The 16,460-nt window shown below is 40.9% G+C and overlaps 1 protein-coding gene across 23 annotated transcripts in view; it reads right to left on the reverse strand.

The window, feature by feature from the left end:
• Positions 1–16,460, reverse strand: part of RBFOX1 (RNA binding fox-1 homolog 1) — a 2,063,692-nt gene that overhangs the window by 1,208,386 nt on the left and 838,846 nt on the right. For 20 of the 23 annotated variants that reach the window (XM_060648405.3, XM_060648402.3, XM_060648403.3 and 17 more), the window contains one exon: positions 1,294–1,356. In XM_060648405.3, coding sequence (XP_060504388.1) covers positions 1,294–1,356 — 63 coding nt within the window. Of the gene's footprint in view, positions 1–1,135; positions 1,209–1,293; positions 1,357–16,460 lie in introns of all 23 variants that reach the window. The other 3 variants (XM_060648408.3, XM_060648407.3, XM_060648406.3) reach the window with 1 other exon arrangement.

The following is a 16,460-nucleotide window of genomic DNA, read 5'->3' on the forward strand; positions in this document are numbered from 1 at the left end:
TTAACTTTACACCAAACAGACTTCATGCCAAACAGCCTCTCCTTTCCACTTACAAAACCTCGCAGTTTTCAGAAAACGCTGTAGCCTGAACTTCAAAGGCAATGAAAGATAGATGTGGCATGTAGGGAATTAGACACGAAATTTCCTTTATTATTAGGAACAAAAGCTGTGGGTCTAATCTCCTGTGTGATACAAGCTTTAGCTGATCAGGGTCACACTGAGTCACTCTGATATTGCAAACAGCAAATACACCATCTTTTTATTTCTTTCTGCCTCCTCCTCCTTCTACCATTCACATATGCAAATTCCGTAGCAAAAAGGGGAGTCATGCGTTACCACTGAGGGCAAAAGAATTCCCTTTGATCAGCCTCTTCCAGGCCTGGAGTCCCACAGTCTCTGATTCCACCTGCCCCTTTATGATATTTGATGTATCAAATTATACGCCACCCATCTCAGAAGCAGAATGTATTTTTTGTAAAATTCTGAAACCTTACCAAGGAAGCTGCATCTTGAAAAAACTAAATATTTCCTTTAGTTAGCCTTTTAAAACTTTGATATTTGTGGTTAAATTATGACAGATTGTTCTTCGCCAGCAGAACTACTGCAGAGGAGAGCTGATGTCCCGTGCACCAACACCAACACCTCAAATGCTAGCGTCTCATAAAAAAGGAGAGTCGGGGAAACCGGAGAAAATACTGCTGGCTTCACCAGAAATAAAGTCCTTGTGCACAATGAGAATGGCAGACGGCAGAAAGTGCTTACTTGCTAAAAACAAATGAAATTTCTGAAATGTACCCCAGCATCTTAAAAGTACAGAATTTCTTTTTCTGCAGTAATTTTTATATAGTAGGAATTGTATTCTGGTGCAAAATGAATTGTTCTTAAATGCCTCAAGAAATATGTGGTCTCACTTACTGATCTGTTTTTGCTGGCATTTCTTTCTACTTTGCAGGGTCATGCAGCTGGGAGAGAGGGACAAGATATCTCCTAATGAGAAAAGCTTAGGGAACAAATAGACAAGAAAAGCACATTTTAATTTAACCTCCAGCCAGCAGTGGTAGGGTTAATCCCCCAATGCGCACAAACATTTCCTGTGTTCCTTGTGGGGGTTCTGCCTGGCACATCATCCTCTCACCTCTGAATCCAATGCAGTAGAGCAGAAAAGAAAGACACAGGCAGGCAGCACAGTGTTTGTGGGAACTTCAGGCCTACAGAAGAGAGCTTTTCATCGCAAACACGATCAAAGAAATAGATGTATTTATGTAATGAAGGTTCAAAAGCGGTCGCACTTACTGAATGCTGAGCCCGATCAAGGAAGCTGTAAGTCCCACTGGCATGAGTTCTTTGAGCAGTTTCCTAGGGAAGAAGAGAGGGGGAGACTTGAGTATCAAGGAACGTACTCTCGTATTGTGCCTTAACCTGTCTTGTCATCATCCTATCTGGCTAACCTCTAAAAGAGGCTTTTGATGAAACAGTGTATTTTACAATGATGATGGTAGTGATGATGAAAAGGATTAAGATCAAGTCTTTCAATATATTTTCATTTAATTCTTTCACACTCCGATTAGGAAGGTATTACTATTTTCTCTGTTTGAGAAGAGGAAACCAAGGCTCAGACAGTTCAAGTAAGTCATACTTGCACAAAGTATGCATTAAGGTAGCAGAGCCTGGATTTGAACTGGGCAATTGGATACCAAGTTTACAACAGGTCTGCTATGCATGTACCTTCTACAGTGAGCCCTATGCTATAGGATGTGTTCAAGGAAAGATGAGAGGCCAATCTTTTAGAGATATTATTGCCTGGAGTTAGGCAAAAAGAGATAAACTCTCTTTTCAACTCTAGAACTCTAGGATTCTATAATGGTCAATCCCATGATGGCTAACACTCAAAGTGACTGTGATTCAAGGTGTCCTATCAATAATCAATTTCAGAAACATGGCTATCATCTCCCAATCAGAAGGAGTAAGATCCATGTCCATTAATATTTAAATATCAAAACCAAATATCACTCAAACTGCAGATGGCCATTATAATCTCATGTAATTCAGTGGGTTGGGGGAGAGGTCATCTCTAATCACAAAGACTTACTAATAGATATGAGAGAGTTACATGGCACCCTATACCCCAGAGAGTTGATTCTGACCTGTTCCCACTCTGGGTGACATGGAAGTAGCAGAGGTGGGATTGGTTTGCAGGATTCTAGAATCCTGTTCTAGTGTTCTATTATTTCTCTCGAGTAGTGACACAGTGTGTGCTCAGATTCAATGGAACTCACAAGTTTCAGAGTTTAATTATAAACAGTATTCACAGATATATGTTTGGAAAATATTCTCCCATTCTTAATAGCTTTTTAAAAAAATTTTTTTAACATTTATTTGAGGGACAGAGAAAGACAGAACATGACCGGAGGAAGGGCAGAGACAGAAAGGGAGATAGAGAATTTGAAGCAGGCTCCAAGGCTCTGAGCATCAGCACAGTGACCAATGCGGGGCTCAAACTCATGAACCATGAGATCATGACCTGAGCAGAAGTTGGACGCTTACCCAACTGAGCCCAAAGTCGGACACTTAACCAACTGAGCCACCCAGGTGCCCCTCTTAATAGCTTAATATGATGGAGGTTTTTTTTTTTTTCCAATCTTCATATTTGGTGAGCCCACTGGTGTTGATAAATTAGAGCGTCTGAAAATAGAGAGTGGTTCTAAAATAGCGGAAAGAGAGATTTGCATCTGGAGAAGCCTGAAAGTATACACAGCTGTGAAGTTGTAAGGATGGTGTTAACGGTGGTCATTTATCTGTCCTTTCTTCTTTCCTTCCGTTCATCCATCCATCCATCCCAATCATCCATGACTCTGCTACCTACCAGCTTTGTGACCTTGATCAAGTCACTTAACTTTTCTTTGTCTCAACTTCTTCAACTATAAAATGAGAATAATATAGTGCCTATCTCAACAGATTGAGGTATTAGAAGTTAGTATTTGTAAGGCACTTATTTAGTATTATGCCTGGCACAAAGTCAATGCCATTTAAAAGTTGTTTATTATTATTATTGTTATTATTATTATTATTGAAGTATAGTTGAAATACAATATTTTATTAGTTTCAGGTATACAACATAGTGATTTGACAATTATAAAATGCTCACCACAATAAGTTTAGTTACCACCTGTCACCATAAAAAGTTATTATAATACTTTTGACTATATTCCCTACAATGTACTTTTTATCCCATGACATTCATTTTATAACTGGAGGTTTGTATGAAAGTTTATTATTATTTTTCAAGCCCCTCTTTATGCCAAGCACTATCCTCTTAGTGCCTACAGTCCAGGGGGAAAGTCAGATCTCGGTCAGGGATGGTGGGGAAGACTTTGCCAAGGAAGCAGCAATGGAAATGAGATCTTCATGATGAGACGAATGTAACCACATGAAGTGAAAGAATATGATTTGGGAAAAGGAGGCACAAAATTTAGGAAATGAATTGTCAAAGTATATAATTATCTTCTATAAATTCATAGTATGCCTCAGCTGGAGAATTATCTATGTCCTAGTAAAAAAATATTAATGATGATAATAGTAATAGAAACAATAGCAGTAGTAATAGTTTTATTGAACCCATAGTATATCCAGGCTTTGTATCAAAATCTACATGTGTCTTCTTATTTATTAAAACTAACGATGGCTTCTTTTGTCAGGTTCCACTTCCTAACTCTTGGGCAACTCTCTCTGGTACTTCTTCCTTCCCTTCACATAGTCGCTTACATACTCTAGGATCCAGCTAAACTGATGCCTTAAAGACAGAAGGCATCGTTATACCTCTAGGCCTTTGGTCACATCTTTCTTCCTCAACTGCCCTAATCCTGGCTCAATTTCAACTTGTTCTTCAATGTCCACCCAAGTGTGAACTTCTCTCTGCAACTTTCATTGACCTCTCCAGGTGGACTGAATTTTTTCCAGGGGCTATGTGGTCTTTCACACACCCTTCTATCTGAACAAGAATCACACACTCTAACCCACTGTAGAGCTGGCCTGCTCTGTCTGTGAGCTCCTGGAGGCCAAGGACAATGTTTTACTGATATTTGGTAGCCTCATTGTCTGGCACAGTGCCCAGCCACTTAGCAGCGGCTCACTACACTGGACGGAATCAGCAGAGATTCCTCACTGAACCAAAGTGGTATAGCTCCAAGGAAGGGCACTGAAATTTATTCCAGAGACAGGTTCTCCCTAAGCAAAACAGCCGTCACTGGTGTTCCCATATTTGGTACCCAGATGATAATATTAACTTCTCATCCACATCAGCTTCATGCCCACACCTTTAGATCTGTTTTTAACCCAACCTGCAGTCGAAATGAATTTTATAACCACCCCCCTTACTAATAAGAATCCATCAAATTCTCCAGGCAGATTGTTTTATAAAAGCAAACAAAGGCAGAGAACCAATGTTACAAGGTGAGAATAGAAATGGTCATTAGCAGCAATGGCACCAGACAGTGAGAAAAATCTAAGATGCTCTCTAGAGTTCCAGAGGAGCTGTATATGTTCAAACCAAAACAAAACAAAAACAAACTAAGATTGTCCTGAGTTTGCAATTACTCTTGCAAACTACCTTAAGAGCAATTTGTGACCAGGGAGAATCTTGGGTCCCAGAGGAATTGGGTGGAATTCTCATCATACTGAGACCAAGGCTGGAGCCAAAGGGCTGCAAGTGAACAAAATTTTAAAGGACATCAGAACAAAATCAGGCAGAACAGAGGTGAATGCTCGCTTCCTGCATTAGCTGCCCTCACCTCTGCACTTTGTCCAAACGGACGCAAAAAATAGCAAGCCAATTACTTCCAAAACACTGGAGTTGATGACCCCTGGGTAGGCAGCGTGCAGTTTAACTCTCTCACTCGGTAAATCGGGCTGGTACTGGAGTGTTTCCACTCCCACAGACTGCCACAGACTGCTTGAGGATTTCCCCACTTGGACGACCGCAATAGGCTGCAGAGTTCGCCTTCTGTCTCCAGGCTTTCACCTCTAATTCCTCCAAAGAGCTGGCACAGCAATCTTTACGGAATGTGACTGTGACTATATTGCTTGACTATTTAAACCCTGCACTGATGGCTTCCCATTCCATTCAGGACAAAGCCTATACCTTGTGACATAGCCTGACATCCTGCATGGTGTGCTTCTGCCACACTCCAGCTTTATTTATTTATTAGTGAGCAGGCACACCCTCCCTCTGGACGCCTAGTGTACCAGCCCTGGGGACCTTCTAGTTCTGGATCATACGTGATTCGCCACCTGCCATGGGGATACTGTACATGCTGCATCTTTGACCTGGGATGCTTTTAACACCCACTAACTCCCATTCATCATTACTTTCTTATGGCAACTCCTACTACATGGTCTCAAGAGCCCTTCCTCATAGCACATAGCATGGCTATCACTTAACACTCAGGCACAAATTATTTAACTGATGTCTGGATGTCTCCACTATGTTAGCTGTATGAGGGCAGGGACTATGTCTATCTCACCATTTTGACACCAGCTCTTACCACACTGTTGTGAATATGAAGGTATTCAATATATAGTTGCCAAAGGAAGGATAGGTGGAAGGGAGGAGGGATGGAAAGAAGGTTTCCTCACTGTTTTGCTAACTTTACACAGGCTTTGGCTGACTACACAGATTTTCTGAGTTATTTCCTTCCCTCTACCCCATCTCTGCCTAGCACAGATCTGGAAGTCATGTCTGAAGTATATGATCTTGACTCCATTAGGGCTGTGTTCAGTAGTAATGAAACCTCACCTGATCTCAGTTCAATTTTCTCCCAGGAATGTGGAAGGTACTCTTCAGTTTTTGCTAGTTCCTAGAACTGAGAACTCAGTAATTGTGGGGTCACCATTCTCTGCCATGTATTCACTGAGAAGAAGAGAATAAGCCAGGCTCTGGAGCAAGAAAAATTGATTTGAGAGAAGAATAGGCAAGACTGGAAAGGCCATGGGAGGGAGATTTCTGGGTGGGGCTGAGACTCACTCCTATGCTGGGGGATAAATATCCACATTCTGTGAGCTACTTTGAATATGCTTCTATTAACTGTCAATAAAAGAGGTACATGTAAGACATTGGTCTCAAAGGCTGGCATCTCACCTAACTAGGGGGATTCTCTACCAAACCTTCATTCAGATTAGGAAGCTGTATCTTAATCAGTGATTGTGAGTGGGTACACACTCTCTAACCTTACTCAGGTGTCTGAAGTTTAACTGTCCTAAAAAGGGGTCTCAGGCCACATCAAGCACAGACTAATGCAGCCAGTATCATATGGGCTTTTTATGTGCAATTTGCCAATGATGGGGCATGGAGAAGCTAGTACTGACCATATCTGGGATGGGAGGAGAATAAATCAAGATGGGGAGTACAATGAAGTTTCCTTAGGTTGGAGATAGAGACCCTCTCCAAGGGAATCCAGTGACTCTCAGCCATGTAACAAGAGGCTGCTGACCAACGGCAGCTACTACAGGTGGATGATCAGACCAACCACACTTGGTCATGCAAACAATTCAGTATAACCCTGGATTTGCTCTAGGATCTAGGCACCCTGAGCTCTAGACTGAGAACTGATATGTAATTTTACTGTCCATGTGTGGCTTATATCCTAGGGAGAGCCGTGGGTTAAAGACCATCTCCCATTGTGATCACACATAAGCAGTCTACACAGCAAGGGCGGCAAGAGATACTTTGAAAGTTGATTCTCCTATATCATCTTTTAGCGTCCCACCCCATCCCTTCAGATGCCTGGTCTCTGCATTGAGTATTCCCAAAATATTCTCTTTTTTTCCCCTAGTGTTGATTAAATGTAAGTGACTGCTGAACAAGAACAAAATCTGAGATAGTAGTTCTAAACTAAAACTGAATGCTCCATGCCCTCTAATATCACTATCTGGTCCCATACCTGGGATTCTGTTCCTTCTTTGTCTGCCAGGTAAACATGTACCTATTCTTCATGTCCTTGGGGAGACCTTGCCAGGCACAATAAAGAGCCTCTCTTCCTCAGTCTTAGAATTCCATTAGTGATTCTGAGCACTCATTACTCATAGACAATGGTCTCTATGTTGTCCTCTCCAACGGATTTACATTCCTCAGCACCTTAAAGCCCTAGGCTGTGTTTTACCTTATTTATGAGTGACAGTACTCTATGGATTTTGGACAGACAATTGGGTTCAAATTAATTCTCCCATTCATTAAGCTATGTAACTTTGGGCAAGCTGCTTGACATCTCTGAGCCTCAGTTTTCTTCTCTATCAATTGGGTGTAATAATGCCCTCCTGAGAGGGTTGGTGTGAGGGTACACGATGCAATTACCTGGCACTGCTACTCAATAAATGCCCGAGAATGATGCCTACTTGGTCAACAACAGTCATTCCAATAAAAAAAAAAGGCTTAATATGTTTTGCAAAATTTTGCCAAAGGGTAAGATTATCCAGATGATGGCAAGGCCAGAGCCAAGGCATACCAATGGCCAACACAACACTTGGCACAAAGTAGGTGTTCAGTAAGATTTTTGAAAATAAAGAACTAATGAAGCTCTTCCCTTAATGATGAAATATAACTGTAGCTACTACTCCAAGGCTTATATTTGACTTGTTATACTGTCTAAACGCAATAAACATCAATTAGCCTGCCTGCTGCATTTAATTTGGCTGTACCCACTTGTCCAGTAAGGACTCAGGTACAGTATCTGTGACTTCTCCATGGGAAGCTTCTTCCCAGTCTCCCTCCCTAGGGAAGCAAACTTCTACTTAAAGCTCCAGGGACCTTCGAAAGACTAACGATTTTACACCCCACATGCCACCCCCCCTTTGAGGCTTATTGTTGGTGTGTTTAATTTCCTGTCTTGGCCTTACAGGAGATTTCTAATGTTTGGGCTGTAGGGTATGTTCTGATTAAAAATAATCCTCCCAATTACAGGTTGGCATGAGCCTCCCGTCACACGCACTCTGCCACCAGCCTCTGCTTCCCTGTCAGCAATAATTGTGTCTGCAGTGCCTAACTGTAAATGAAAACCCAAGGGGCAAGTTTGGGTCCCTGGTTCCCAGGCCGCACTGGATCTTTTAATTTGCACTGTCTGTCAAAAAGACGCTGCTATGTGTACTCCAAAGAAATCCTGAGACTCTCAGATTCAAGGCTAGAAAGAGCAAAGGTACCACAGCCTTCTTGGAGAAACTGTATTTGAACCTGCCAGAGATAACAGGGTATGTGTAAGGCAATGAGGTTCTTTTTATTCCATTCCAAAGTTTAGTTGCACCCAGTATAAAAAGGGAAGCTGAACTCTAGGGAAATTTCAAGATGTATTATTATTATTATTATTATTATTATTATTACTATTATTATTTTTACCAAGTTCATGAGACAGGACATCAAAATCAAAGCATACAATAACAACTCTGTGAAAGTAAATATACCTGAGACCTGATTATTTTAATTTAAATAACATTAAAACTTTTTGGGTGTAGAGTGAGAGGAAAGGAAGATGTTCTTTTAGGTGGGAAATACCATCAATTTCTTCTTATACAAGCAGAGAGATCACCCTATAGCCAGGTCCACATTGGGCACTTGAAATATGGTGTTGAGTCAAACAGCGTCATTTGGAGACAGTACTGAGCAAAGTTCTGTGCTAGGAGAAACGAAGGGGAGCATGGTTTTGGTGTGCCTCTATATTCCACATCCCTTTTTCTAAGAATGGTGCCTGCCCAGGAATGCACCTGGTCTTGCTCATACCTTGTTTCCCCCTGTACAGATGATACGAAGCAGAGATATCTGACCCTTGGATGAACATTAGGGGCCCTATCTTAGGAATCTACAATGTGGACATGAAAACAATGTGTCACTATGTCAGCTTGTAGGCATGGCATCTGCACCGTGATGCAGAATGAGGACCTAGGGCACATTCTGAAATTAGTAACAGCGGTCAAGGAGAAGGCACAGCAGACCAAGTCCATCTGTGGAAAGCAGGGTAAATGGAGTCAATGCAGAGAGAAGCAGAGGAGCCCACACAGTGGAAGGGACACAGTGCGCAGAGCTTCGCACCTGGGTTCCAAAAGCGTTCATATTTCTTATTCCACCACTCCTGATGTCCTGCTGAACATTCTACACAGAGGATGAACGTGAAATACCAGTGTGTCTTTCTAAGAAAGTGTGCTTTCGGCTAGCCTACCTTCAGTGGTTTTCTACCACTTACAACACATGTTTTGGTGACTGAGTTATTCACGTAAGACCTATGCAGGACCACACATAGGTTCGAACCCAGGCAACTGTGCTGATAAAGCTTGCCATAGATCAAACTCAACACCTGGTCTGTTTTTGTAAATAAAGTTTTATCGAGACATGGCCACATTCATTCAACTATGTATTATCTGTGGCCACGTTCATGCTAACACAACAGAGCTGAGTAGTTGTCAGACTTTATGCCTTACAGACCCTAAAATTTTTACTACTTGGCCCTTTATAGAAAAAGATTGCCACCCCTGGATATCTGAGGCTTACAGAGATTCCCACAGAGATTCACCAAGATATAAATAAATAAATGTATAAATAATAAAAATCATAACTGTTATGATCACTATTCAATACTAAGCATCTAACATGTACCGACTGGGCACAAAATCCCCTGTGGGCACGACATCCATTATTTCCCTTTTGATGATGATGAAGTAGGCATTAAAAAATCTGAAAGAATTTGTAGCAGGTATTACCATGAATAATCAGTAAAGCCAGCATCCAAATCTAGTTCTGTGTGACTCTAAACATCATACTTTCATCCCATATTTGATACAGCTATAATTTTTTCTAAAAACAGAGATGCTGCCTAGTCTGGCTTTTTTGGTGGTGCCCTGCAGCTCATTTCTAGCACGAGGAGGGAAAGTATGACCACCACCTTCACAAAGCAGCTTCCCTGAAATAGTTTCCTTTACCAATCCTACTGCGAGCCCAGAAATCTTCACATTTCCACCATTTAAAGGGGGGATTTTCTGTGGCCTGGGATGTTTCCTTAGAGGTACCAGGGGTTAGAGGAAAGTAAATCAGAAGAGGACAGATTTTTAATCCCTGGAGACAGATTCTTAGGTTGAATCATAAAAGACCAGCAGAAATTGATAGGAACCATTGGCTGATTACTGGCATTGCACAAAATTGTTTGGAAGACAGAAATGCTCCTTCCCATCATGGCAGAAATGGCCAGTGAGTTCTTTCTATCAAAAGGAATGAGGCTTTTTCAGCAAATGTTCATGAGTTCACATGAACTGGGTTTACTCAAATCCATCAGTGTCTGGAGCTGGCCTGGTACAAACTTGGGATTAAGGAGACCAAAGGATCTTATCCATGTAGAAACCATGAAACTCCTCACATAAAAAACTCAGGATGGAAAGAGAGTACCAACCTCCGCAGAAATTTGACACAGGAAGCTTTGCTGCTTCAAGGAAAGTGATAACGGAGAGGGCTCAGTGTCACCTGCAAGGTGCCAGGCTCCTGGAGCAGGGCTTGAAGAAAAAGCAGACCCCCTCCCCACCCACCCCCCCACAACCATACACACACTGTGTGGTTTCTACCCTGTGTGGTTTCAACTCTCATCTCAAATATCACTTCCTTCGCCTTCCGGATCCTTCTCTGCAGCAAATCTAGGACAGGCTTCTTCTTGCATTTAACAGTTATAGCTGCATGGCAAAACACCACCATTTGATTAGTATCTGCCTCTCCTGCTGAACTCCATGACTGAATACTCATGAGGACTCCGACACTGAGGGTTTTGTTCCACTTCGAATGCTCTGTACCTAACCCAGCACCTGGAACAAAACCGGGGCTCAGTAAATATTTGCCGAATAGATGAGTGAATGGCTAATTCCAGAACGAAACCACATTCTCTGGCATCCCAAGGGTATCAGTCTGAGACCCAGGGGTGCAACGCTAACCACCCTGTCCTGAAAGGTATTTCTTTAAGCCCAACTTCCCTATCCACCCAAGTGTCCAGCTTCTTACAAGTCAGGTGGAGGAAAGATCACAACATTTTAAGAGATCAATGTAGACATAAAGGAAAAACTTTAACCATGGGAGTCATCCCCACTGGGATACAAACCCCAGTTTCAGTATTTCCTTGTTGTGTGACCTTGAGTAAATTACTTTACATCTCTGGGTCTCAATTCTCTTGTGTGTGGGGTAGAGGGGGCAGGAAGAAAATTATTCTTTGTAGATTCTTACAACAATTAAATGAGATTACATAGGAAGAGGGTGTGGGGTACAGCTATGGTGGGTGTTCTAAGAGCTGCACCTACTTTAATCATATTGAAGTCCTCCTGCCAAGGTGAGGTCTTGAGAAACAAGGAAAAGTGACAGAGAAGGTTGTGATACTAAAGGAACTCAGGAAGTAAGTATCTAATGGAGACAGACAGGGACATATGTATGTGAGTGTACATAAAGACAATAAAAATAGCAAGAGAATAATAATCATAACGATAGCAACACTCCCCCACCCAACCCTGCTCACTTTGTGCCACGTGCTACGATAAACAATCTGCATGGAGCATCCCCCTAAATTCTCATTGTATCCCATGCTGTGGGCATTATTATCTTTAATTTTCAGATAAAGCATGATATTCAGAGAGGTTAAGTATTTTTACAAGTCCTACAGAGAAACTACAACCTGAACCCTGATCTAAACGGCGATTATGCAATATTCGCTATCAAAGAGAATATTCCTATTCTAACTAAACATCACCTGCTTGTGGCAGCACAGAGAAGCTTGATTCCAGAGAAGAATCTTGGGTGACTTCACAGAGGCACTGATGTGCTTTTACAAGAGAGGAGCTTAGCTGTGCCGTGACACCATCATGGCTCTCAAAACACAGGGGAAGCTACTGCACAGGGCATCATCCCTTCCCAACCAACTCCCTTTTGGGTATTATCCATCATCTCACTAGTTCTACTGCTCTTTGTCATTGAAAGAGAAACTATACAGGGATGAGCAACAGGCTTACAAAGGGAGGCTTCTCAGACATTGTGATTCGAAGTAACAGTCTCTTCCCCTGCACTGCAAGCATCCCTTGCCAGCCTTGGGACTCCCTTTGTCAGGTGTATGGTGCCTAGGGGAAGATCCTCCCCATGACTCTCACTGTCCTCCTTTCATAACACCTGGAAGGCTGGGGGGCTAACCTAACCAGTTTCACTGGAGTGAAGTGGAAAATGGATAGAGTAATCAGAGAGCGTGCAAGAGACTGAAATACAGACAGATTTATAAGAGCCGGGATACAAAGCACATTGTTGGGAATGCGTGGCGCTTTTGTTGATTAATCATCTTTTACTTTGAATCTATTTTTCAATGAAAAGTAGCTTTCGTTTCTATTACGAAGATTAATGTGTCAACAATACACAACAACATAAATGAGACTGTAGTGGAAAAGGGACAAAAAGAGACAAAAAAATAAAAACAAAAACAAAAGGCAAGGAAAAAACAAAACCCTCAGTACACAGGGTGATATATTTGCTCAGATTACTGCTTTATTTACACCACTGAGAACACTTTATTTTTGAGCTTCATAACTCATTGCTCTAGAAAGAAAAGGAAACTAGCTAGCAGCGCCTGCTTCAACATGAAGAAAGAAAATATACCATAAAGAAAACCCATCCTCTACCCTGTAGGTCTCATTTTTTTTTAATTCTATTTAATATGTGTTGGACTCCAGAGCACCTTATTACCTTGTTTAATTTAGGCCAGGAAAGATGTCTCAGAATAAAAATGGCACTAAAGTGATAGGAACTAAGCTATGAAATGTGGACATCATATTTTCTTCAGAGAGATAATCAGCTTATCAGAATTCATTTCAACCTAAGAAAGGTCTCACAACTACACTGAAAATTCAAGCTGGTCTCATCATCTCGAGAATGTAATCTCCAGGAAATGGTAAAACTATCAAGGCAAGCTTGGTGCAGTAATCTTTATGTATAAGAACAGTCGGCATCAGATCCTGACAGAATCACTGTGGCAGGGTCTGCTCTCAAGAATGGGAGAGACCTCTCTATAAAATACATGAAGTACCTTTGCTGATAATACCACCATTTTTTTTTATGAGTCACGGAGGGTATTTTTCAAAGATGCATTGCTACATTCTTTACATCTAAAAATTCTCCCTAACTGGGTATTCTGTAAAAATATAAAGCCTTAAAAAAGTTTCCAAAATTAGTCACTAAATTAGGTGTGGGTTTTAGTACCATTCTTGCTGTTAACTAGCTGTTGGGCCTTGATTAAGTTACTTAACTGGCTCTGAGCCTCAGTTTCCTCATTTTCATAATAAAGGGGTTGGAGCTTCTTGTTGTTGTTTTTTTTAATTTAAACTGCTCTTTTCTGTAATTTCTCCTGGTAATCTGGTTCATGTGCATTCTTACAGTTAGGAAAATCAAGGAAAGCAAGAGCAAAGACACCCCAAAGTGTGTGTAAGTTTCGAGAGGAGTCAATGCTAACATAGAATATGCTGTGTGCCTCTTGGTATAAAACTTCCGCCCCATATAATTCCCCCCAAAAGAAAAAAAAAATTAAACAAAAATAGAGAAAACCAGGTAAAAACTATTTTTAAAAGATATGCAACAGATTTTCAAAGATAAAATAAAATTCCCCATAGCCAATCCTTTATGCTCAGCAAAGAACCACAAAGCCATTTGGTAGAATATTTTGAGAAACAAAGGCAACGAAATGAAGGAAACAGAGCTAGGTAGAAAGGTGGATCAATACAGCACTCAACATCTCCGTATGGGAGAAGGAAAAGTCATAAAACTAGGCCAAAGTTATGAAGCGTTGGGTAAATGTTCCAAGGGCCACATTGGGTAACAATCAAAAGTTATGTGTGTAATGTGAGACTTCATCCACACTTGTTTTGGGTGATATTTTCTTTATAGCATAATTTCTAGTAAGTAATAAATATTGTAGACACAGCTACAAGAAACATAAGAAGTTTCAGGACAAAAATATTTGCCTCTGTGGTTTTGTCATGAGAAACAGTATCGTATAATGGTAAGAACTCAAGACCCACAGAAAGCAAAACTTGAATTGTGATTTTTCTCTGTGTTTGACATTAGGACATTCACGGACCTCTCTGCACCTCGGCATCTCTTTTGGCAAATGGCTACCAGTATTCTATACCACAGGATTGCTCTGAGAATTAACTGAAGTAATGCATCTAAAATGCTTCACAAAATGCTTGCACATACCTCTGTGATAATTTTTAGCAACTTCTATTTTGTGAAGCTTCATGTTTTAGGCTCAGATGGCATTTCATTTATAGAGTATTTACTACTAAGTTCCAGACCGTCTTCTAAACTTTCTCTGTAATATTTTTTCATTAAAGAATCTTCACAGAAACACTTATAAGTTATTTTTACTCATTTCTCAGGAAACTAGATCTGATAATGCTCTACCTTACCCAAAAATGCTTCATCCATTCCCAAGAATTAGAAAAGTATCATAATAATAAAAGTACTTACTTTACTAAGATCTACATTACTTAATAAGAAAATAGTCCTTAATACTAGAGCAAACTCCTAGCTAAGTATTTGAAAAAAAAAAAAAAGTAATTCACTTAATTTCCACCCATGGTCCACATACTTTGATAGCATGTGACACCCATCAAAAATATGGAATTCATGCATCTGAATCTCTAAGTTATTCTACACAGATTTAGAGCCTTGGTGTGTATAATTTCAGATTTGAAATAGGTAGGAATATTAAGTAAGTCTACAACTTAAAGAAGCAAAAGAAAGAAAAATCTATATTCCAAAGTTTCCAGATTCTTTTTCTAATCTTCAAGGATTTTCTCCAATGGCAATTCAAAACAAGTAAACGCTGTTAAAAGGAACATAATGTAAGTTATTTTGCTCATTTTAATGTGTACATCTACTCATTAATCCTTTCAGTATTTTCTGAGCCCCCACTTGGTGAAAACCATCAAAGCATGGTCTCAGGCACAGTTCTGGATTCAGAGATGAATGGGATGCCCTGTTTTTCAAACTAGCTCATATCCATAAGAGCTGATAGGAAGCAACGGAAAACAAGGTTCCAAGCAGACAAAGTAAGGAGTGAAGCATTTGGACTTACTTGGTGGGGGGAGGGGAGGGTGCAGGAAACATACATGGTAAAGTGACAACTAAAGTGATTCATGGAGAATTACTAGGATTTATTTGTTCAACAGTCAGAGAAGGGGAACATGAAGAACTGGACAAAATGCTACTTAAAGAGGGTGGCTGAAACAGGTGGAAACATGAAATTTTATGGCATACTGGGGAATCGTGAGCAGTTGTCATGAGCCAGAATGGAGTAAGGTTATTGAGGGGAATGACCCTGGAAAGAAGAAACCAAATGTAGGTGGCTCTGTGGGCCAGACCTAGCAACTGCACTGAGGTACAGAACACTTACTATGTGCTTCACGCTAGGCACTGTGCTCCCTGCTTTGCACAGGCTAAGGGCTGAGTGTCCCTAATAATTCTGTCAGGTAGGTATTCTTGACACCAGTTTCACAGTTGAGTAAACAGCTCAGGAAGACAGGTAGAGGACAGACACCTGAGTAACAAGATGAGGAGCCAGGTCCTTAATCGATACCAACAGATCCCAAAGGCCATGAACTAAACCATTGTAAATGAATGTGTTTAGGCTTTGGCTGGTAGTCATGAAGGATCCATGAAGGACGTCTGAGGAAATGGATGAAACATTCTTACCTGTGTTTTATGAGAATAACTGGCCAAAGTGTACAAAATGGACTAGAAGAAAGAGACAGAAAGACAGAGGCTCAGGAAGCTATGGTAAAATGCAATTTCTGAAGCCACTTACTTCCTCTGACTACTTATTTGCACTGCACCATTTGCTGACTTTGTGACTTGGGGCAAGTTTCTCAACTTCTCTGACCCTCAGTTTTTACATCTATATTATGGGAATCAGACTAATGCCATTCAACTCAAAGGTTTTTTTTTTTTAATTTTTTAATGCCTTTTTTTTTTTTTTTTTTTTGAGACAAAGAGCCTGAGTGGGAGAGGGGCAGAGAGAGAGGGAGACACAGAATTGGAAGCAGGCTCCAGGCTCTGAGCTGTCAGCACAAAGCTTGACACAGGGCTCAAACTCATGATTGGTGAGATCATGACCTGAGCTGAAGTTGGATGCTTAACCGAATGAGCTACCCAGGTGCCCCAAAAGGTTTTTTTTTTCATTTTTTAAGGTTTATTTATTTTGAAAGACAGAGAGAGCAGAGGAGGGCAAGAGATAAAGGGAGAGAGAGAACCCCAGGCAGGCTCCATGCCGTCAGCATGGAGACTGATGTGGAGCTTGAACTCACGAACTGTGAGATTCATGACCTGAGCCGAAACCAAGAGTCAGATGCCTAACCAACTGAGCCACCCAGGCACCCCACCAAAAGGGTTTTTTTTTTAATGTTTATTCATTTTTAAGAGA

Source organism: Panthera onca, chromosome E3, assembly GCF_046562875.1.
Source record: "Panthera onca isolate mPanOnc1 chromosome E3, mPanOnc1 haplotype 2, whole genome shotgun sequence".
In the NCBI taxonomy this organism is placed as follows: domain Eukaryota; kingdom Metazoa; phylum Chordata; class Mammalia; order Carnivora; family Felidae; genus Panthera; species Panthera onca.